The sequence below is a fragment of the Malurus melanocephalus genome, unplaced genomic scaffold, assembly GCF_030028575.1.
Source record: "Malurus melanocephalus ecotype Western Australia unplaced genomic scaffold, MMel_1.1 scaffold_12, whole genome shotgun sequence".
NCBI lineage: Eukaryota > Metazoa > Chordata > Aves > Passeriformes > Maluridae > Malurus > Malurus melanocephalus.
In genome coordinates this window covers 4,796,445-4,817,776 of record NW_026623244.1, presented here as the reverse complement: position 1 = coordinate 4,817,776, position 21,332 = coordinate 4,796,445, and the positions used below count along the sequence as shown (strand labels likewise).

Genomic DNA, 21,332 nt, shown 5'->3' with positions numbered 1-21,332 from the left:
CAGCACATACTGCACGCTGTGGGGGGGCAAGAGCTGCCGGGTGTGCACCCCTTGGGATCTGTGTCCTGGCCATTCCTATCACCTGCATCTGCCCCGGCCCCAGGCTCAGCAGATGTAGAGCCCAGGCAGGCRCTTTGTGAGGGGAGCAGGGTGGCCAGCAGCCAGCAGCAGAGAGGACAGTCTAGCAGAAATGACACACTGGCCCCAGGACCACCACATGTGTGGTGGGAAATAACTTCAATCTGCTCATGCAAAGCTCCACTTAAGCACAACACTACACCAAATTCACCTTCACTCCTGCAGCAACAATGCAGAGGTGTTAACTCACCAATCTGTTTCAATTTCTGTTTCTCTGCTCCCTTCTGATTTACATCATCTTTTGCTACAAAATGTGTGCCCTATTTAAATTAAGCATTTTAATTCTTCACCCTGATATAGATAAAGTGGGACTGTCTTGGCCACAGGCATATGATGTACGTGAAGCACAGGAGAATTTGCTGGTTCTGTGACAGTATTGTTTACTGCAGTACCTAGGATCAAAGATTATTAAGGACCAAGTTAAAACAACATTTCCCTACTACTATTTTATCTATAAAAGCTTTCACTACTGAAACAATAACTGAAAATTAGATGTATTGTCTACCAAGAAATGGTCCACACTGGCATACACTGTCAAAAGATAAATATGGGAAAAGAGTAGGTTTTGGCAGCAAGTATTTCCCAGCCTCAAAAATCAGTCAAAGGCCATGTGTATCACATCATACTGGTGCTACTAGCTGCAACTCCTTCAAGGTTAGAATGTGCACTGACTTCCTTGAAATTACAGTAGGAAAAATGTTTATTTTGCATAATACATCCTTCCAAAGTTAACATGTTCAGAAAAAAACAGAACAGCAGTCTCTCTCCCAGCAGAGAGTCTGGAGGCAGTGCAGCCCATCTGGGCTGTTAGAAAGCTACTCAGCCCCATATAAGGAGCCACCCAAGGGTGTTAAGTTAGAACCAGCTTATCATGCAGCCAAAACACTGTGAAGCACCGAATAAACTACATATATGTACCCTGCTACCCAAAAACAGTGGCACTGATGTACTCTTTATCCCATAACAACCATGAAAAATAAGAATAAGCTGAGACAGGCAATACTTTACCTGGGTATTCTATAATGTATGTTTCCCTATGAGTAAGCAGCAATTATTCCCTTCTGACTAGGAACAATTTGCAGAGAAGTGTGTGTCTCTGAGTCATTATTAAAAAAAAAAAAAAAAAAAGAAAAAAAAAAGAACAAGCTTTAGCTTTTCCAGTACACCACACAGAACATCCAATGTATTGTCCACCTACTCACATTTACAAGATACGGTATACATTTCCACCTTATTCCGCCTCTTCTAAAGGTGTGATAGAAAGGGAATCTTTACCCAACTTCTTGGAAGCATCAGGGCTACTGATCAGAGTGCAACATGTTTCTTCTACTGTATGTACAACAGTGGTGCCTTCCCAAACGATTACATTATTACTCACATATATACTTCTAATACTATAGGTAACTTAAGCCTCTGGTTGCTGTTCTGCASTGTTATTTTGACTTATGCCCTACAGTGCTTTGATTTTGTAATTTTCCCTTCATGTGCAAGCATTTTCTAAATACCTTTTATGTCTAACATTAGGTCTCTCTACAGAAATAAACACCAGTTGGAAAAGATGTTAATATGTATTTACATAAAAGTTGATAGTAACTTCTGACATTATTATACAGATAACACTACTACTTTTAATTAGAAGACTTCTATTTTAAAAGATAGTAAATTATGGTTTGGTTGAAAGAGCTCCTAGTGTAAGACCTTGCTAGCTAACAGGATCAGTCAACATGAAACATTACAATATTGATGCTATGAGGGGAAAAGTTTTTAAAATTTTAGGGACAGAATTCTGATTTCAAATAGGGTACTTGCACCTATTCTTCAAAGTTAGTATGCCAGTGTTTTCCCAGTATCTAGGTGATATGGCTGTGTTTGAATAGAAATTACTGTTCATCATTGCTCACTAAAGCTTCGTATTGTATTACCTAAAGTTCAGAGCAGCTCAGCCATGGTCCTGTATTTAGGCCATCTTGTAATTACGTGAGAATTTTGTGCACTGGGAACTGCTGGAATCGACCATCCGGCCCTTTCAATGCCATTGGAGCCTCTTGTCACATCCTCAAATATCATACAGATGCCCTTTCCTTTTTACTTTTGGGCAACTGTCAGGAATAATCTTGGAAGAGAACGCAACTTTGGGAACTAGCTATGCACAGAGTGAACACGGCAACAGAGAGGAGGAGGAGACATGAGCTTTGCAGATGRAAATGGGGGCAGTGTCCATTAGGCAAGAGCAACTGTGCTGGTTATACTACAAAAATCCTAATTGTGAATTATCAAGGTAGCTTAGCACAAGTTGGGATAGTGCAGTAGCCTCTTTTGATGCAGCATGAGTGTCAGCAAATAGCTTCRGTGCTACAATAGGCACCAGTGATTTGGGAGCTGGGTATATAACTCAGGAGTTGTACACTTAATATCCTCTTTACCTTTCAGCAAAGTCAAATACTCCATCCAAAAAAAAGTAATTCTTTTAACATATCACTGTCAGTTATGTCAGTTCTAGCCCACTCTCCTTGCTCACAAGCTGAATATTTTTTATGCTGAACAGTTTATTAACCCCTAATCACCCAGTTACTTCTGGACTTGATTGCATGTGTAATTACCTTTTGTCAGGTACAATTTGCCTGATAAACATGTCAGAACACTTGCTGCTTAGTCTGTTGAAACAGATAAATGCTGTCTTTCCACAGCCTTGGGGCATAATTAACAGGGAAAAAAAAGGCAGTTATAAAAACACACAGAAGCTGATTCAGTGAGGCAGGAGTTCACAGCGTGCAGCCCGCCAAGGCCCATTGCCTGGCCCGCTACGCTTGCCTGAGCTCTTATTGAGTTCCAGCCTGCTGTGACAGGGCAACGGGGGCAGCCCTCAAAAACTGAGATTTAAAGTAGGTTTCCACGTGAACTTCAAAAAAGAGTGGGATGATGCCTATTGGAAAAAAAAAAAAGAAAAAAAAAGAAAAAAAAAGAAAAACAACACAGTGAAGCAGCAGATAATGAAATTGGTAGAGTCCTTGTCATCATTATGTGTTATACGCTCAAGTAGACTCTCTGGGATGAGACCAGGAAGGGAAAAACTAAGAGAAGGCAGAGAAAAAAAGCCATCAGAAAAAGCAAATCAGTCAGGATTAAATAAAAATGCTTTGTGGCATCCTTGGGCTCAGTTGCTTCTGATTTCTGCCCTGTAGTRCTTGCAGGTTATGTACCCATGCGCTACGGGGAGTGCGAAAAAAGAAATCCTTACCTGACCTCTGGATAACCCAAACAGGAGATTAGCCCATTTCCAAGCAAAGCAGGTTGTCACACTGTTAGGCCAATTGCTTCTATTGACACTTTGCATAAACATCTTACACAGGGTGATCAGAAAGGACTGTTATGCCATTAACGCTCTTTTTATTTTTTTATACCTAAGTCTTACAGAATAAAGGCCTTTCTGACTAAGGGATAACAAAAGGGTCAAAAGGTCACAAACATTCTTTTAAGTAGGCAAAAATCGGGGAAGTTTAGATTCATTGAAAAGTGCAAATTGGAATTTTTTTTGAGTCTTGAAAACATTCCAGCACACTCAGCTTTTTCTAATTTCACTTCTAGTAAATTCATTATCTACTTAATTGTGCATTTTTACTTTTAAATACAAAAAGCGCCTAAGTCTTCATTTTAGGAAACAGCAAGCTGTCTAACCTTCTCAGCTAATCAGTAATCTAAACAGACATTACCATTAAAATCCTTGTGAGGACCAGTGTGAAAATACATAGACCTTTTTCTTGAAGTGGGATGACTGAACAGTCTCACGTGTACAGTTTTCACATCATTTACACAGCATGCGGTTTGCACTGTGTACAGCAAAATATTCTATATTTTCTTTTGTTTTGCTTTTGCTTTGATCAGAGATGGAAACAATCTCCCTTTAATAGTATAAAAGCCACCTGCTGGGCATCACAGACTACAGCTAATTGGTAAATTCTTTGAAATTTTGATATAATGGATTTTGACCTCTTTAATTAAAAAAACCCCAAAGCCTAGAATACGGTGAACTCTTCTGGGAAATGAACAGTGCCAAGCATATACAACTGCAAGCTACACCCAATCTTTTCTTAGCAAAGAATACAGAAGTAACACAGCAATTTTTTCCTTGAGGATGCATGGCTGTCGACCAAGAAGAAAAGAAGACTGTTGCTAGTTATGGATCATTTAAGTCACTAAGGTAAAGAAATAACAAATACATTAATATTTCAATTATTACTACTTTTATTGGGGTTTGGAGCTAAAAAGCACCAAACATGAAGGGGACTTTTCCGTTTTAAACACGGTAAACTCACAAAAGCCACTCACAAATGTTCCAGTCCTCAACATTTCCTTCTCCAAGGAGCTCACACTGTACCAATCCACCCCACCTTGTACTCAGAAGGACAAATGGGTTTCACGACCCAAAAAGAAGCCTGTCAACCAGAATTGTTGCTGTTTCATAATCTCTGACATAACGTTAACCTTTCAGTGGAGCTATAATCTCATCGCTTTGGGAACTCTGAGGCAGCACTGTCCTTCTTTTGTTAAAACACTTATTTATATTCTGCCTAGCATAATGGGGCCATGGTCCATGACTGGGACTCATAGGCACTGCAACAACACAGCTACATAATAACAACACTTTTCTAATCTTTGCTTAGGTTTCATGCGCAAGTATATGTGAATATATGTTAAACAGGTATACACTTATTTCCAGCAAAAAACGTCTGCAAGACCACAAAGATTACACCATCATTATTCACCAAGTTATGCTCCTGTTAATTAAAGCATGCAACCATGAAAGCACTTGCTAAACTAGAAAAAAAAATATAAACGACCAGGATCAAAATCAGAATTGGACAAAGACAAGGCTTGTTTACTCTGAAGATTTCTTGGTTGCAAAGGAACAACAGAACTACTTAAAATATAGATACCTAAGTCCAGCATGAATGAAAAAAAAAGACGGTTTGCTAACTGTAGAATAACACCATACCAACCAAACACAATTATCACTTAATCAGTAGGTGTTCATTGCTGCTGACAAACACCTTGTTAGCCTAGTTAGCAAGTCTGCCTGCCACTTGCCAAAATATTTTGTTTTATTTAGACCTGGTGACTTCATTTTGTGAATGTGGTGAATTTTAAAATCCCCCCCTACTGATCACATAACTGGAATAACGCACATCAGTCTTGTATTTCAAAGTGTACATTGATCTCTTGATCTGTGAATGTCTCCCTGTAGTTTATGCTACCCTGTTTCTGAATTGGTACAACAAATGGATTTTCAAAGTGATGTTATGGGGACTTAGCTATGCAATTCCCATTAGTGTCAATGGGGGTCGCAGGCTAAATTCCTAGACAATGCTTTGAAAACTGAGCCCTGGATTTTCAAAGGAAGGATAGTCTGTGTTAGAAAGGCAGTGTCTTTCAGTTTTTAAGCCACTGCATTAAAACATGCCTTTTTCTTTTAAGAACCATGCATTAGAAATTGTGTCTAAATTTAGGACATCGAAATGTTCCCAAGAATGAAACAATTTTATGTTTAAATGTTACCATCTGTTTCATATTTATAAGTGAAATCATATCTGTCACTATCTTGAATGTTGGGATACAATCTTCAACACATTCATAAATGTACAATGTATAATGTTATGACAGCTGAGCCACTGGGAATTGTTGCTATGCTAAGAAAAAACAGAAGTTATTTGTATTCATGTATCTTTCATAAGCAAAAATTCTCGCAAAGGGCAGAATTCTTTCCTAAAATGTGGACCTTGTGATACACTTTGTGAGATGTCTGGACTTGTTACATTCATGAACATGTCAAAATATTTTTTTTTAATTCTTTGGCACTTCGAATGAACTTAGACCTGCCTACAAAATAAAATGCTGTTGAAGTCACGTGAACAAGCTTGTTGCTGCTACCATAACCAGAAAAACACTCACAATGTATAATTTTTACAAATCCCATTAAAACTTCAAGCAGCCCAAGATCTAACATCTGAAGACACAGAAAAATAGTTTCTGAGACAAATATAAATAGCTAGGCCCTATGAAATAAATACACAGTATAGCATCAAGCAATACCTCTTCAAAGAAGATTTGTTTAATTACAGTGAAAATGTTTATTATGAAGTGTGTTGTTCTTCATCATTAAAGAATAAGCTGGACTAGTAGCAAAAGAACCGTCTTTTGAGTCTAGAAACAGGGAAGAGTTTGAAAAGCAAGAGCCTGGCAGACAGTCAGGCTCCAGAGGGCACGGGCTCGGGCCAAATTGCTCCTGTCAAGCGTGTTAGTCCGTACACAAAGTCCCTYAGACAAAGCATAAAACTATGTCAATGGCAAAATTTGTGTGGATTAAAAATTGTGTATTATGCAATGGTCAGGTCATTCACCATTTTTTCTAGTTCTGAGCTCCTGACACAGAGGTGTACACGCTCAAACAGCATGCAGGGGTGACAAGTGCAGCCCCCCAAAACAGGCCATCTGCCACTGACCTGAATGAGACTTCAACACAATTTCAACTGTTAAAATTATGAAGCATTTATTATAGCACAGTTAAATCTCAGCTGGCATTTTCACTTGGCTTCTGGTTGTTTCTTTAAACACAGGTTTGGCAGTGGTACTTAAATATTGACATCTACCAAAAAGACATTTTACAGTTTAGTTCACTTAACCTTTTATTTTCTATAGGCACTTCTTTTTCACTTGCACTAGACGTGCAACAGTCTTGCTTTAAGCTATTAACTAATCTATGAAATAATGTCATAAATAGCATATCATGAGGCACAGTATCCTAAAGCAGGTTTCTTGACGATTAAAACTGTACCACWTGCCTCAAATCTTCCTGCAAAATTATCCATCTGAGATGATTCACTATAAAACCATCTTTAAAAMGTTCAAAATCTAAAGTTAAATTTTAATCACCTTCCCTGGTTTAGAGGTGGGTCTAATTTAAAGTAATCTAATTTGGTGTATCTAGAATAAAATTCAAACACAAAATATATTCACTTCAAGTTCCATACTGCATTCTAGAATTGAACACTCTTGTCCCATCTGTCACATTTAATATTTAGCACTATCCATAAGAGTAACTCTAGATGCCTGCAGTCTTATAAGTGTATATATACACACCATACCATGAGAARTCATTATCTGACAAATGGTGGTTCTAATTACCCCAAACTGTCCTTGCATACACACACATCTCATCTAGAYAGCCAGGCTGCTGCACCCTAGAACTATTCATCTGCAGTGGTCTGCCCAAGTATAATTACAACTCCAAATTTAAATTTCAGTCCAGTTACTTCTAGGATTGAAGGAAGGAGTTGTAGAAACAGAGCCCTGGTGTGCAAATGCAAACTGATGCCTAAGGGAAGACAAGTGAGCATGGCACAGCTCCAYGGCAATCAGCTCTGCGCTTTCAGAGAAGACTTCAGCTCTTTGTGTGAAGCTGCAGCTCAAGAACAGACCCAGGATTTCACCACCYCGGGCACTGCTGGGAACTAGGGATTCAGTGAGCAGGGCATTTAYCTCTCCTAACTTTCCAGTCATTTCTTGTCATATTCTGACTTAGACAAAAGCACCAGAGAAAATTATATCTACGAAATGTGCTGAAATTAGATTGCTACAAAGATTGATTCAACCTTCTATATCAGGAGGATATACATCAGGTCTATAAGGTTTTTAAGCACCTCTTGAATCTGCAACAGTYGATTTCCACAGAAATCCATGATCTGTAGTGTATACTATGAATCACATAATTCCCACTGAGATAACCTGAGGTTCTACAGCAGGTAAGGGGAATTAGTTTGTTTCAACACAACAGAGTAATTATTTTTTAAGTTATAGCTTTTTTTTTTTTTTTTTTTTGGTTAGTTTCTTTTAGGATCTGTGCATTTTTCAAAAGCTGCACATCTAAACCAAAAAAAATACAGCCGCAGTGCACCACATTCTTCTCTTAGGTGGCCATCGAGACAGAATTTTATAAAAAAGGTGTGAAAAAAGCTTCTGAAAAGCTTCTGCAGGAAGCAAATACAAATACAGCAACTGCTCAATAAAGTATCTCAGCTGATCTTGGATGCCGAGTTAGAATACGTGAAAAGCCACTGAAATTCAAGACATAACAGGCCACAAACCAGCATAATTTTGTTTGCATCCAGGAACAAAAATCCAATGCAATCCACAAGGCACAGATACTTACAGATGTGGCCATCATAAGTTTACTGTAAACAGACAGTTATTTCTTGCAAAATAGTGCACTCAGGGTATGGCTGCATAACCACCTTTTATAGCAGATGAAGTTACATCCCTTAGGGAAAGCTATGCTAGACCTGAGAACCACTGGACAAGGAATTCCACAATCARTAGCTCAGGAATGTAAATAGAGACAAGTTAAAAGGAAAGCCAAAATCACTAGGAAAAAACTTTCATAGTCCTTCATGGACAACCTTCACTTTCCTCTTCAGCGACAAGAAGACATTTACTTCTACATTTATAGATATCAAATTATTTTAAAAGTATGTTAGCAAATACTACTAAATACTCAGCCAATATAAAATCCTGTTTTTTTGTTAGTTTCTTGTCTAGATAACTTGGTTTAGCAAAGGCTTCAAAGCCCAGCAAGAAGTTGCAACCTGGATACCTCAGAATTTTCTTTTTTTTTTATAAAAGATTTTTTACCAAAGGTTTCTGTAAAAGATTTTTCTCCTCTGGCTGTTGTTTGTTTGTTTGTAAACATATTAGGAAAAACTCCTGTTTGCTTAAAGGCAATAATCCAATACCATTTCTTCTTTAAGAAACACATCTTTAAGAAATTATTCTCCTTGGAAGCTGATCTTTTTTTTTTTGGACTATGCCTTTTCCCCTCATTTCTATATACAGTATTTTCTTTAAATATTTTATCTGAAAAATTATTTCTTATGATTGCCTTGGAAGACTGAGTAATTCCAAATTATGTTATATGTCATTTTCAATAATTACTCTTCATATTTTAGCCCCAACAGATTCCAGTACACATGGAACTTTTGCTGAGTAATGATGACAAAATTCAGCCTCTAATGCCTCCTGCAATTTGAAAACATCTTCCCMTGACTTTACTTGCCACTTTGAAATGTTATCCTTTTCTAGTGAGTAATCCTGTGCTAGATTCTTTTGCTTCTTAAACGAACATTATTCTCACCCTTTATTGACTGACCAGATCTATTATCACATGTAAGCAGTGTTAATCCTCTAGTAATTAACACCCTTATTAAAGTAATTTTAACTCAAAGAAGTTTAAATCGCATTATTGGTTTTATTTAATTAAGCTATGAGGGCTGTTTTACACTGTCATTTGAGTTTTCAGCTCGTGCCTTTTCCATCAGTTACGCAGGTCCCCCCTGCACACACCACACCCTGAGACACAAAAACCTCCACCATCACCAACCCACCCCACAAAATTACCAGGGCATTTCTGTCTAGGAGTTATTCATCATTATTCCATTTCACTGTGAACTTTATAAACTATTCTGCATGTCAATGGATGCAAGACATAGACACTATACTAAACATTGTACTATTCTGAGAGCTATCATTTGGATATGCATTGGAATGACAGTATCAAATTCACCCTTCCAGAGGACTCAATATTCGTTTGTGCCTAAAGTGAAAGCACCACTTTTAATGCCCTTTTCATACATCCTAAGCAAGGGCAAACATTTTTATTTAAACTTCAGGCTGGCAAAAAGAAACAGAATCTGAATGCACTGAGTTGTGCCACTTAAAACAGCCACTTTTTCTGTTACTTTGAAAATCAGTCAGGTTTTAAAACTGTAGGGTTTTGTGTGTGTCCTACTGCATGTTCCTTTCTATGGGAAAATACCTGATGGCCTACGCTCTCTTACACATCTCAGGTAAGCTACTCAAGCGACACATTTGACACAGGGTCAAAAGATGAAAACTGTCTTCTGGTTTAACTGCATCATGTTACACTGTGCACTTTGGAAGAGTGTGGGCWAATTATACATCCTCCTGAACGATTTCCTGGAGGCACACCACTGACACGGGGAAAGCTTGCATTCTCCTGGGAATAAGGCAACCTGATGGTTTCATGGACTTTATACATCATTAACTGTGTACTGAAAGTCCTTTCTTTTCTTCGGATAAAGACATCTCTTCAAATTTTTACTGTTTAAAAAAGAAATGTTGTTAATGGGTCTCAGCATAAACCATGGAAAATTATAAACATAGAAAGAAAAGGATAAGAACAATAAAGTACATTTACAGACGCAAACTGATTAGGAAATTTTATCTTTTCTCCCTCATTCCACATTTTTATGTTCTTTTCTCCGCATCATCTAGTGCTTCGATCTACTCATATTTAAACTTTTTTTTCTGCATTTCTGTTACTATTCATTCTGTTTACCTCCATCACACTTTCTGTAATTGCAGGGTCTTTTAAGTAACATTGTTCCTTTGCTACTAATTCTCTGAGGAAAGCCCTCTACAAGGAGATCCMATCCATACATGAATCTTCATTATTCAATATTCTTTAAAATAGCACAGTTTGTAAGAGGATAAATTGCTCCAAACCTAACACATACATAATGTTAACATATATGATAAGCTGTGCCTAAGAACATGCTGGTTCAGTCCTATTGCTTATATCCCAGTTAGTTCACTTCATTCAGAAACCACTTATTACAAAACAGGATGAAATTTAGTGATTTCTTTTGCCAGCTATTGGTATCTTTGTACTAACTTCATCTCCCAAATTTCACTGACTGGAGGCAGTCAGTATTTTAATTTGTATTTCTGCAGTTCTTAGACAGCCAACTCAAAATCAGTGTCACATTATGGTACACCCTATACAAACACGTTTGAATATATGATCTTTCTTCCTAAGATACTTCAATCCAAATGCATAAACACTCATTAACGACAATTCAAGTCATTGCCTTACTATGTCCATGCAATTCCTTCCTTGTGTTGTGTACTGTAAGCAGAGAAAAAGTCTTGAAAAATATTCCTTTGATTTTACTGGATTTTACATTTGCCCCACAGTGACCTCCAAAGATGAGATGGACTTTCTTTTTCACAGAAGAAACTAGCAAAGGAAAAAAAACCGGGGTGTTCTGTCTCCTGCATGTGATTGACAGATAATTTACAAAAGGAATGGAACCAAAGTATGTTGATTGATTCAACTGAAAAAAAATACTGAAGGCAAATCTCTAGGGTTAAAGGGTTACTAGTGCTGCTCAGTACGTATTACATACCAATGATACTACCAGTAAGGCTGGAGAATGTAAGTGATTTTGGGGCAGAAATTACTTAATAACTAATGCAGCTACCAGTCCCATGGCTCCCTGATGGGAGACTACAACTTAGAAATGTTAAGAGAATACAAATAACATGTAACTTGAAAGAAACAAATAGTTTTCTTCTCTTGTGTTATTCAATTAGCAAAGCTTATTCATCACTCACAGGAACCACACATTGCCCACAGAATTCAGAGGAAACTCTGGGGAGATGGGGGCTCCAAAACTGAACTCCATCCATCAGATCAGGACTGAGGAGAGCCCAGACACAATGGTKGAGATCCTGCAGCAACTTCATATACTTTATTCACAAATTTTGGGAAGTCGTGTACMCAAATCTTGCTTCCTCTCATGTACATAATTTCTAACATGACAAAGGCAAGGACTGTATGGGAGCAAACCTGCTAGCAGAAGAGTAACTAGAGACAATCTTTATTTCACTGCATAATTTCCACTGAAGTCTATCAGTGTATCAGTGACTGGAAGGGTAAGTAGGATTTTACAAATTTAACAGGCACATAGATCGACTGCTAATTCAAGAAAGATAGTTGAYAACTGAGAAATTATCTGAAGTGAACCTTCTGAAACCTTCCTACCAACAGGCCCTTCGCAAATGAATAAAACCTTTTTCCAGTTAAAGTTTATTTAGTGCCTTCTCTCACAATGTTTTTGAATGCCTGCTTCATAAAGTATCCCATAGCATGCCAGTCATTAAAGAAATTTAGTGTCATACCCAAGAAAGCTGAAGCCTTTGGGTTCTAGCATTAAGTGCAGAGTATTCTTGGGATTTCACTTCAACTACCAGGGATACAATTTAGTTACGTTTAGGTCCCAGTCTTATAGGAATCTCCTCTCTAACTGTGGGATGAGCTTTCTTGAGAGGAAAGGTTTCCCAGAGATATGAAGTWTTCATCATAACAACAGCTCTGTAGGTTTTGAATTAATTGATTAACTATTTCTAAACTGTGTCTTGCAAAAGTAATGATGACCAAGAAGAGCTTAAAGCTGATTAAATGTGACAGTTGGTAGTATTCAGATAGGGATTCAGATATGTCCATCTAAATAGTCTTGACAGCAGCTTTTGCCAACTTTTTCTTTTTTTTCCCCTTTAATATCTGCTTTGATCAACCTCTTCAKTGAAACTTCTAATGATTTCTATGACGCTAGCATTTAGAAGATGAAACTCCCTGGCACAGTTCTAAGTTAAATGTTTCACCTGCACATGACAAAAGAGATCAATAAATGTGATTTCCTTCTCAGTTTTCAAAATTATAAAATTCACCTAACAACAACAAAAAATGCCCTAAGGCTTATGTTCTTATTCAAAGACTGTTATCTGCAGGCTTCTAAGTCAAGCTGTGCTTCACAAGGTCTGTCATTTTCTAAACACACTAATTTCTTGTTGGCTCATTTCATTCTTGTGTGTATTTTGTTAGGTAAGAGGAGAACTAAGAGAAATGTATCCCTTAAATTAACTAGCTCAAAGAAACAATAAGAAAATTTTCTTATTTTTATAACYTCCATGATTTAGGTACTAATGGCATTCTTTACTGCCAATTAAGAGATGACATTCTGTTTAACATTACACCTTTACACCTCACAGCCTTTTGTGCACAATCTACCATACTTTACTTCAGAGACACCCGTAAGGTTTTTGCCATAGATGGAATAGGGTATCTTGTAGTTAAATGGCCATACGTATATYGTTTTAGTTAAGTGAGGTATTGATAGAGCTACTGAAGTGAAGCAACAGCATTTGTACACTGAGGTTTTCAAAGCTGCTTTCAGGTATGCCCCCTCACTGTCAGTAATGTCACCATACTGTAGAGCAAAAACCTGGTACATGATCAGCATGTTATGTACACTTCTCTGCTGAAAAAGGGGCATTTAAATAACTAGATACAATCTGTTTTGTACTGAATTTGATGAATGATTTAATGTCCCAAAGAATACACAGACACCTAATACCCAGCCTGTGCGCTTTTAGTTTCTRGCACTAACAGGGTAGGAATACTTACTACCAGGAAATGACCGACTTGCCATTCTGCTTTGATTCTGCAATCCTTATCGAAATGGTGAATCCAAAGCCATGCTTGTTTTTGACCCCCTGCTGCTAATTTCTGTGCATTYGTTTCCAAAGCTTCCTAATTCTTAACAGCTGGCAGGTATTAATCCCATCCCAGTAATGAGCCAGCTTGCTTCTGTGTACAGAGCACTGATTGAGATCTTCCTCACAAATATCTATACACACAGCTTGTGATCTGAGCCTACTGTGATTAACTACAGGCTTTGCAGARCCTAGCTGAGAAGGAGAAATCAAAAGTAAGAGATTCCACTGGGGAATATAAGTGCTTACAAACAAAAGCTGTCACATTTGTGTGAAGAATTCCTGTTTACGACAATACCCTGCAGAAACATTGTGTCTTCCCTGCAAGAACGGAAGACACATTTCACTTGCAGTCATTCATACTCAAATCTGACATTTTAAACCCAGATATGCATATGCATGCTACCACTGTATGATCCAAACACATGAGATACTGAACCTTCACATGTGTCTGTTCTGCTCACAGKGTGTCTCAAACCCTCCTCCCTTAGTGCCAAGTCAATTTATGGAGAAGGGAAAGCCCAGCAAGAATYGCCTTCCTTCTCCAGCAAAGTGAGGAGCTATGTTCTGAAATCCAGGGAGATGCAACTCCTGTTTTGTTGCTGTCTGAAACCTGAGCTCCTTTCTTCAGCTAAATAAGCAGCATTGCACTGAAAACTAGAGACGCACAAATCCCATTACATAGCACCCTSAGGCTGGGCTTCATGTTACAGATGTAACATGCTCCTCTGCTTGTTCAGAGAAGCTGGGGAGTGCATAACAGGGGGAAAGGGATCAGTAAGCATTGTGAAAGAGCCTCTGTCAAGATGAAAGTCTCAGTAACCACTTCCCTTGGGAAGCAGAAGATGAAATGTTCTATACTACTTCCTAATTAAGAATTCCAACTGTTGCCTTATGAAAATAAGTCTTACTTTTAACTTCCAACTCTGAAGTTTTTAAGACTTACTCCTAAACATACTGTTGGAAATGCCTCCCTCTTGAAAAATCTTGATGTGTTTTCAATTCAAGACTCTTTTTCACAATGGAGGTTGGCGTGGGTATACCCCACTAATTTCAAAGTCTTGGCACTCTGTGGGKTGGCAGCCTGTAAAGGAAGCTAGAAAACACCTTTAGAGCCCTCAGCCTCYAAGAGTTATGGTGAACAGGTTTAGCTACAGGCTGTAGCAACTTATCCTCTGAGGTCCACTGAAAGGCTCAAGAGCATTCTCCACAGGGAACACAGATGGCAAGAGCCTTGCCAGGCTGCACCTCTGGGAATCTGAGACAAGCCAGAGCTGAAATGCAGTTACTACCACAGGAAATTAATTCAAATTAAACACTGCAAGCATAACAGTAGGGAAGACTGAACTGTCACYCTACCTTTCCTGGCAGAAAATCCTGTGCCTGGGATTGAAGCCCAGTGGTCTGTTACACAGTTCTACCTAAAATGAGTTACATCTGAGTTTATCAGAAGGACAATGCTATGTCTCAGTAATGACTGGGAAGAAAGAAGAGGGCTATATTAAGCAGTAGTAACAATTCTTTCTTTCAAATAAACTTATATTTGTTGCATGGAACACTATAGTTCAGAAGGTTAGCAATACTTCTCACCAGAAAACACATTACAAAATAAACAGACAAGCCATCAAATAAAACTATCCATGAATCAGAATTATAAGAAAGTATATTATACTTTTAAATATCAGGTATCAATTTTCAGATTAAATATATTATGTTTACTACCAATAACTTTAGTTCAGAGAAGTGACACATCCTTTTTTACACACATCATAAACAAAGTCTGACAAAAATGTATCTTCTAATGTTTCTATGATATATGACTCTGTATACTAATTAAATTTATTGTGTTACAATCTCTAACATTGAGAAAATGCAAACAGAAACGTCTGAGAATCTTCTAAAATTTGCCCCCATGCTTAAGCAGAGCTTATTGCTGATCACAGCCCTTGGTTTCCCATCTGAGGGACACCACTCTGCATGGGCCATGKGGGTGGAGATACTGCTACTGTGGTTATTTAACTCTGGAGTTACCAACAGCAGCTGGAAGGTGTTAACCATGTGTACTTAAGTGCCAAAAGAACACAGATGAGACAAAGTTCTCACCCCAGCAAAACAAGGAAATTCCACAATCATCAAGCCAGCTGAGGACTTGTTTGAGATGAGACAGTAGAGGAAGAAGCCCATACGCAGTGCTGATGGTGGAGAGAAACATCAGGAACAACTTGTGATGTCAAAAGTGAAATGAAGTCAAGCTACACTGGCAGCTCAGGTTATACCTCTGCAAGAAATTATTTGATTTCAAGAACAGGTATTTGTTACCACCCACTTGGTTAAGAATCAGGACATTTGGCCTAGGACAGCAACTGCTSAACTCTCAGCCTACCACAAGGTTATTATTCTTGTCTGCTACACACTATCAAATAGTGTGTCACTCCCAAGAATAACACACAAATTACAGTATTCATGTGCTATCCTCACAATACTTAAGTGTACGGGACATCCAAGAAACTGCCTCACATTCCAGAACTGTAACCCTAGTCTTTAGGCACTAAAGAACAGATCATAACCAGGAAAAAGCTCATTCATATCAGAGGCTGTGTTTCCTCCTCTGAGATGATTCAAGCAGGACAAACTAAGACCTGTTTCCTTTTGAAGGTTTATTTCAATTGACCTAAGATCTGAATTGGTAGCAAAACCCCCAAAGTTTATTCCYCCACATCTGGGCCACTGCACTATTTACCCAGACTCTGTGTACAGCAAGAAATGATTGTCAGAGAGCAATGCAAGTTGCAGGAGAGCTGGGTTATCTTCACAAGATGCCAGAGACCAGCCTCTGTAAAGCAGCACATGCCACTTTAATAACTGCCTTGCTGAGATGGCCCCTCAGTGGCTTTAAGTGGGGTCAAAGGGTGCACATAGGTGTGACCTCAGGTCATATGCTAAGACAAGTGGCATAAGGCATGACACAATTACTGCAGCTGCACAGAACCATGAATCTGCCCCAGTTTTCTGCCTGCTAAACTAGCTGCGAGTTTCTAGATGGTGGTGGCCACGTGGCTCATTCTGTGTGATTAGCCAACCACACCAAGCCACCTGTGAAGATGCTGAGATACTGTGGTTGTGGAAACAGCACAAAAATCTTTATTGACTAATCTGTTTCTTCAGATTACAAAGATCTTTAAAGAGCATATTAAGTATGACAAGAACTTAAGTGGAGAATAGTACAAAGAGAAAGAGGTGACTCAAAGTGTACATTGGCAAGTGCTTGCCCTTTTGTGATTTCTGTCATCTTAGAGATTCCTGCTACTAACTACTGTTGTATTCTTGGACACAACTCTTYCACATGCCAGCTGTTTCTGTTTGCTCTTCTATTTCTGTGGAAGGAAGAAGGAAAGTGGTCTTGCTGGGGACAACATTCTGCCTATGCATTGTCTACAGGGAAAGACAGAGGATAAGGAACTCTTAGGCTGAAAATACCTATGCAATTCTTTTCAAAGCTGCTCCTCCCTTCATGGTAATCATCCAAATGTAGCTCTTCTCTCTGTCTTCCAAGCTGGCTCCCTGTAACTTTACTTCGTTAGCAAATGGTGCTATAATATCCCAGTGCCCAATCCTCATTAATCTTACACACTGCACTAGTACAGCAGAGAGGGAGTAAGCTGTTGTTGAGATAACTGGCTTCCATTAGCAACCCTGTGATTGGCAGGACGATAAAGTCTTTTCCCTTGCAGGTCAGCTGCTTTTTAAGAAGAGGGCAATCCTGCTGATCCATCTTTTAGCTACAGTCTCTCACTGAGTCCCAAATCTCCTGCCTTTTAGCTTTGATACGGTTCAAGCTTTCCCCCTTGTATCAGCCCCTACCTGTCATCAGCTCCTCTGTACCAAACAGCCAATATCAGGAGTTTGACCTCAGGGCACAGTCCGGGTGGGCAGGTAAAACCTGACCACTGGACCTACTTCCTTATCTTTCATATCCTGCAATTCATGAAGAAGTATCAAATTCAAACTAAAAAACAGAAGCATGACCTTTTATAAGAACTTTCTGAAAAAGACYCTGTTGCCTTTCTAAGTATTCTTGAAAAGAACTGTCATCCACCCTATTAAGACAGAAATGAATCACAAATAAGGAGAAGAGGGAAAGCACTGACAATCCTTACTAAAGGGTAAAAGTTCTTGATGTGTGCCTGCAATACCTTTTGGTGATGCACACAAAAACACAGTCAAAAACAAAACAAACCAAATGTATTAGAACTGCTCTACATTTGCAAGCTCCAGCTGCAACCCAACAGAAAGCTGCCCAAACTTCTCCTGTTTGTACAGTATTTTAAATCAATTAAATTCACATGACATACAGAGCATCCTCCATAAAGTGCTTGACAGAATTCTAAATATACGTTGCTAACAAACTAAGAGTTGTCATAAACAACACAATACCTATTTAAGGAACATACTTCCCAGTTAGTGCTTAAAACATACAAAAATATTTATTTCCTGTAGCAAGTATGTATACACCCTGCCCTCCTGCATAGATGGAAATCATGTCTTCCCTTGAAACAAATGTAGGCTCTGCAAGGATTTATACCACTTAGATGGATGACAGAAATGGTGCCAAATCTTAATATCCTTTCACTTCAGCTGAAATTAGCTAAGTACAAATTGGAAGAGGTTTAGTCTCTTTTAACACTGACAATAAAATGAGAGTAAAAACGAATCCAAAAGAGGAAGGCTGTTAGTCAAGGCAAAACTTGTGGCATGAACAAGTCTTGTAGCCATAATCCTGTATCCTTCTCATGTAGCCCACATTTATCCCACTGTAGACACTGTTCATTGTTATATTACTGTGAGAACATAATAGAGAGTCCTACCTTTCAATTTATTCATTTAAAAAGACARTTTAATTAAGTCCTTTCTAACTACTAGGAGAAATCTGAATATTTTTGCCTCAGGAATTTTCCCTTCTGAAATGTCCTTTAATGATCTTGATGTGAAAAGCCTACTATTAAAAGTAAAAATATTCTTAAAAGATAGATAATTTGGTATGGAATTCTTTCTACTTTCTTATTTTCTAATTACTTTGATAGGTTCATAATGGTGCTGAAAAATATCACCAACATGTGCAGAAGGCTAAAGATCCTCTGCGTGCAGTTAATGATTCATTTAATTATTTAAATGATACTTAAAAATTTGTGAAATAATAAATCCTTCATAAAAGCTAACTTCAAGCATGAAAATGTTTTGAAAATAAATTGTAATGGATGGTCATAGTGCCCAAATTTACAAAGTTTTTAGCAGATTTTAGTCTACAAAAACCTTCCTTTCGGCAAGATCTATGGAAAGGCACTTCCAATATTATGGCACTTAAAATTAAATGAAAATAAATTTTATATAGAATAAAGATCATCCAGTTGGAACAAAGCTGCTTTCGAACAGTTACGTAACAAATGCAGGAMAGGAAATATTAAATAATATGAAGCCTACTTGTGCTATCCAGGGAGTAGTTTTGCAGACAGGATCAAACACTCAGAATAGAATCAGACCAGCACACRTCAGGATAACATGTACACTCTTGCAAAAAGGCAATCTTCACAATATTGTCAGGACCAAAATTCAACCTAATATTCCTGTAACAGTACTACCAGTAGCACAGTGCCCCCTAACCACACACTGGAGAAACAGTTCTATGCTAAATTACAGGGAATACTGCCACTAATAACACTTCAAATAACTGCTTTTCACAACTAATTACATGGGAATGCAAAAACATGAAAGGTTCTTGAATTTAATAACTTCAGCATTGGTCAGAAGGGGAAATTAGTAGGATAAAAAACACCAACTAGTGTCTTACTTGTCTGAGGTCGATGAAAGCTAACTGCAGGGTGTCTCCCTGGAATCCTGGCACAGGCTCAGAACTAGCAAACACTGAAAACAAAAAAAAAAAAAAAAAAAAAGAAAAAAAGGTTAAAATATTACGGATGTCGATTTTTTTTTAACCTAACAGAAAAATCGAGTTCTTTGCACCATAAATGCTAGCTAGCATAGTTTCATATAAATAGTTTAAACTAGCAACTCACAGTGATTAAAAACAAACAAACCAACAAACAACCTTTTGACAGTTTTTCCAATAATTCGAAAAAATAATACTTAAAGGAGTATTATTAGAAATTTTGCTTCAAATTCTAACCCAGTAGTCATGTTATGACCACAGAAACCAACATATTTTTTGGCTCGGGGCGCATGATTACTGAAGAATTTTTAAAAAAATACTAATTCCATGGCTGTCAATGYCTTTTCGAACATCTGCCTTTGTTACAGCATACATCCTATAAAAACTCTACCTCCAGCCAAACAGCATTAAAGGACAAACACAAAGGTGGGAATTAGTTTCACGTGCAGACAACAGGTAGAAAGCCCAATGTGCCACSGTCAGAGCAGAGCTGAAATGCCTGCTCACACCTTTCAGACTGCTTAGCAGTAATGAACTTCTGCTCATTTTAAACACAAAATTGGCTGTCAAAATTGGCAGGCAAAAATATATCCCTAATACAAAAACTGGCAATGTGGCAATGAAAGAAAGCTCTTTATTTAAATCAGAAAACGACCAATACTTGTTAACCTTAAAAATAAATAYGCTTTTTGTAGTTATTATTCCAGTCACAAGTTAATAACAAAGACAAGCATCCCCACTCAGGTTAGATATCTTATTTCAAAATTAAGAGTATTTTTCTTACATCCTTCAGGCAGAGCTCTTAACAAAACAAAGTAGATACTACTGCAATAGTTTGAGAGAAGCATCATCTGAGGCAGTGAAAGACAGTATTTTTTTTCCAAGTTTGAGAAATAGGTCATTCAGTGTAGAGGAAACAGAACATATGCATCCAATTTCCAGATCCAGTGCTAAACTGTTCCTAAATACTAACATTTAGAAGTAGTATGAAATCCTTAATATATTTTTTAAATGGCTAGTTAGAAAATTTGGATTATGCGGAGGTAAAATCCAGAAAACTGCTGGTGTCTGAGTTAACACGATGGTAAAATAATGGCTGCAAACATTTACTTCTGAATGTATGGTTTCAGCTGAAAGCAGATTAACGAATTCAGATTGACTATTCCACAAGTCTAACAATGACCACATGGAAGACAATTTTAAGTAAAGACTCTTAATTAAATGGTACCAGAAACTAATTACACCATCTCAGATTATTTAAGAATTACCAGTAGAAGCAGAATTTCTTACTTGCACATTAGTGCAAAAGTTTTTATGAGAGTCATGTAATAGGAGAACGAATTGAACTGCAATACAACTTTATTTTTTATCAACTAAAGAAATAAAAAATAGCAATCAAATGCCTTAGGGAGACCACTATAATGTCACAGACAAGTACTGGTAATACTGGCAAATGCTCACTGGTTACAGTATTCAAGTCAGAATTTTAAATTGTCTGGACTTCCTACTTTGTAAGTAACACCAACGTTCCAGAGGCATTTTCATGGAATTTTAATTGACCACAAACATGCCTTTAAAAAAAAAAAAAAGCTAAAAAACAGTAGAAAAAACACACCTTACAGTCACTATTTTAGAGGGAGAGCTTTCTAATAATAAAATCTTTAAAAGCAGGAAAGAAAAAACAGCCTGTACAACYAGCATCCTGCAGAATTACAGAGTTGTCTAAGCCTAGGAACCCTAAGCACCCTGCTCAACAATCTAGACTAAAGGCTTATGTGTCCTCATAGCTGTCTTCTGCAGGTTTCTCATGGCCACTAAGAACACGCTTTCTTACGGACAAAAAAAA

The 21,332-nt window shown here is 37.9% G+C and overlaps 1 protein-coding gene across 3 annotated transcripts in view; it reads right to left on the bottom strand.

Annotated features, from left to right (window-relative positions):
- EXOC6 (exocyst complex component 6) overlaps window positions 1-21,332 on the bottom strand; it is an 85,908-nt gene that overhangs the window by 4,961 nt on the left and 59,615 nt on the right. For all 3 annotated transcript variants that reach the window (XM_057381188.1, XM_057381198.1, XM_057381206.1), the window contains one exon: window positions 19,388-19,461. In XM_057381188.1, coding sequence (XP_057237171.1) covers window positions 19,388-19,461 — 74 coding nt within the window. The remainder of the gene's footprint in view (window positions 1-19,387; window positions 19,462-21,332) is intronic.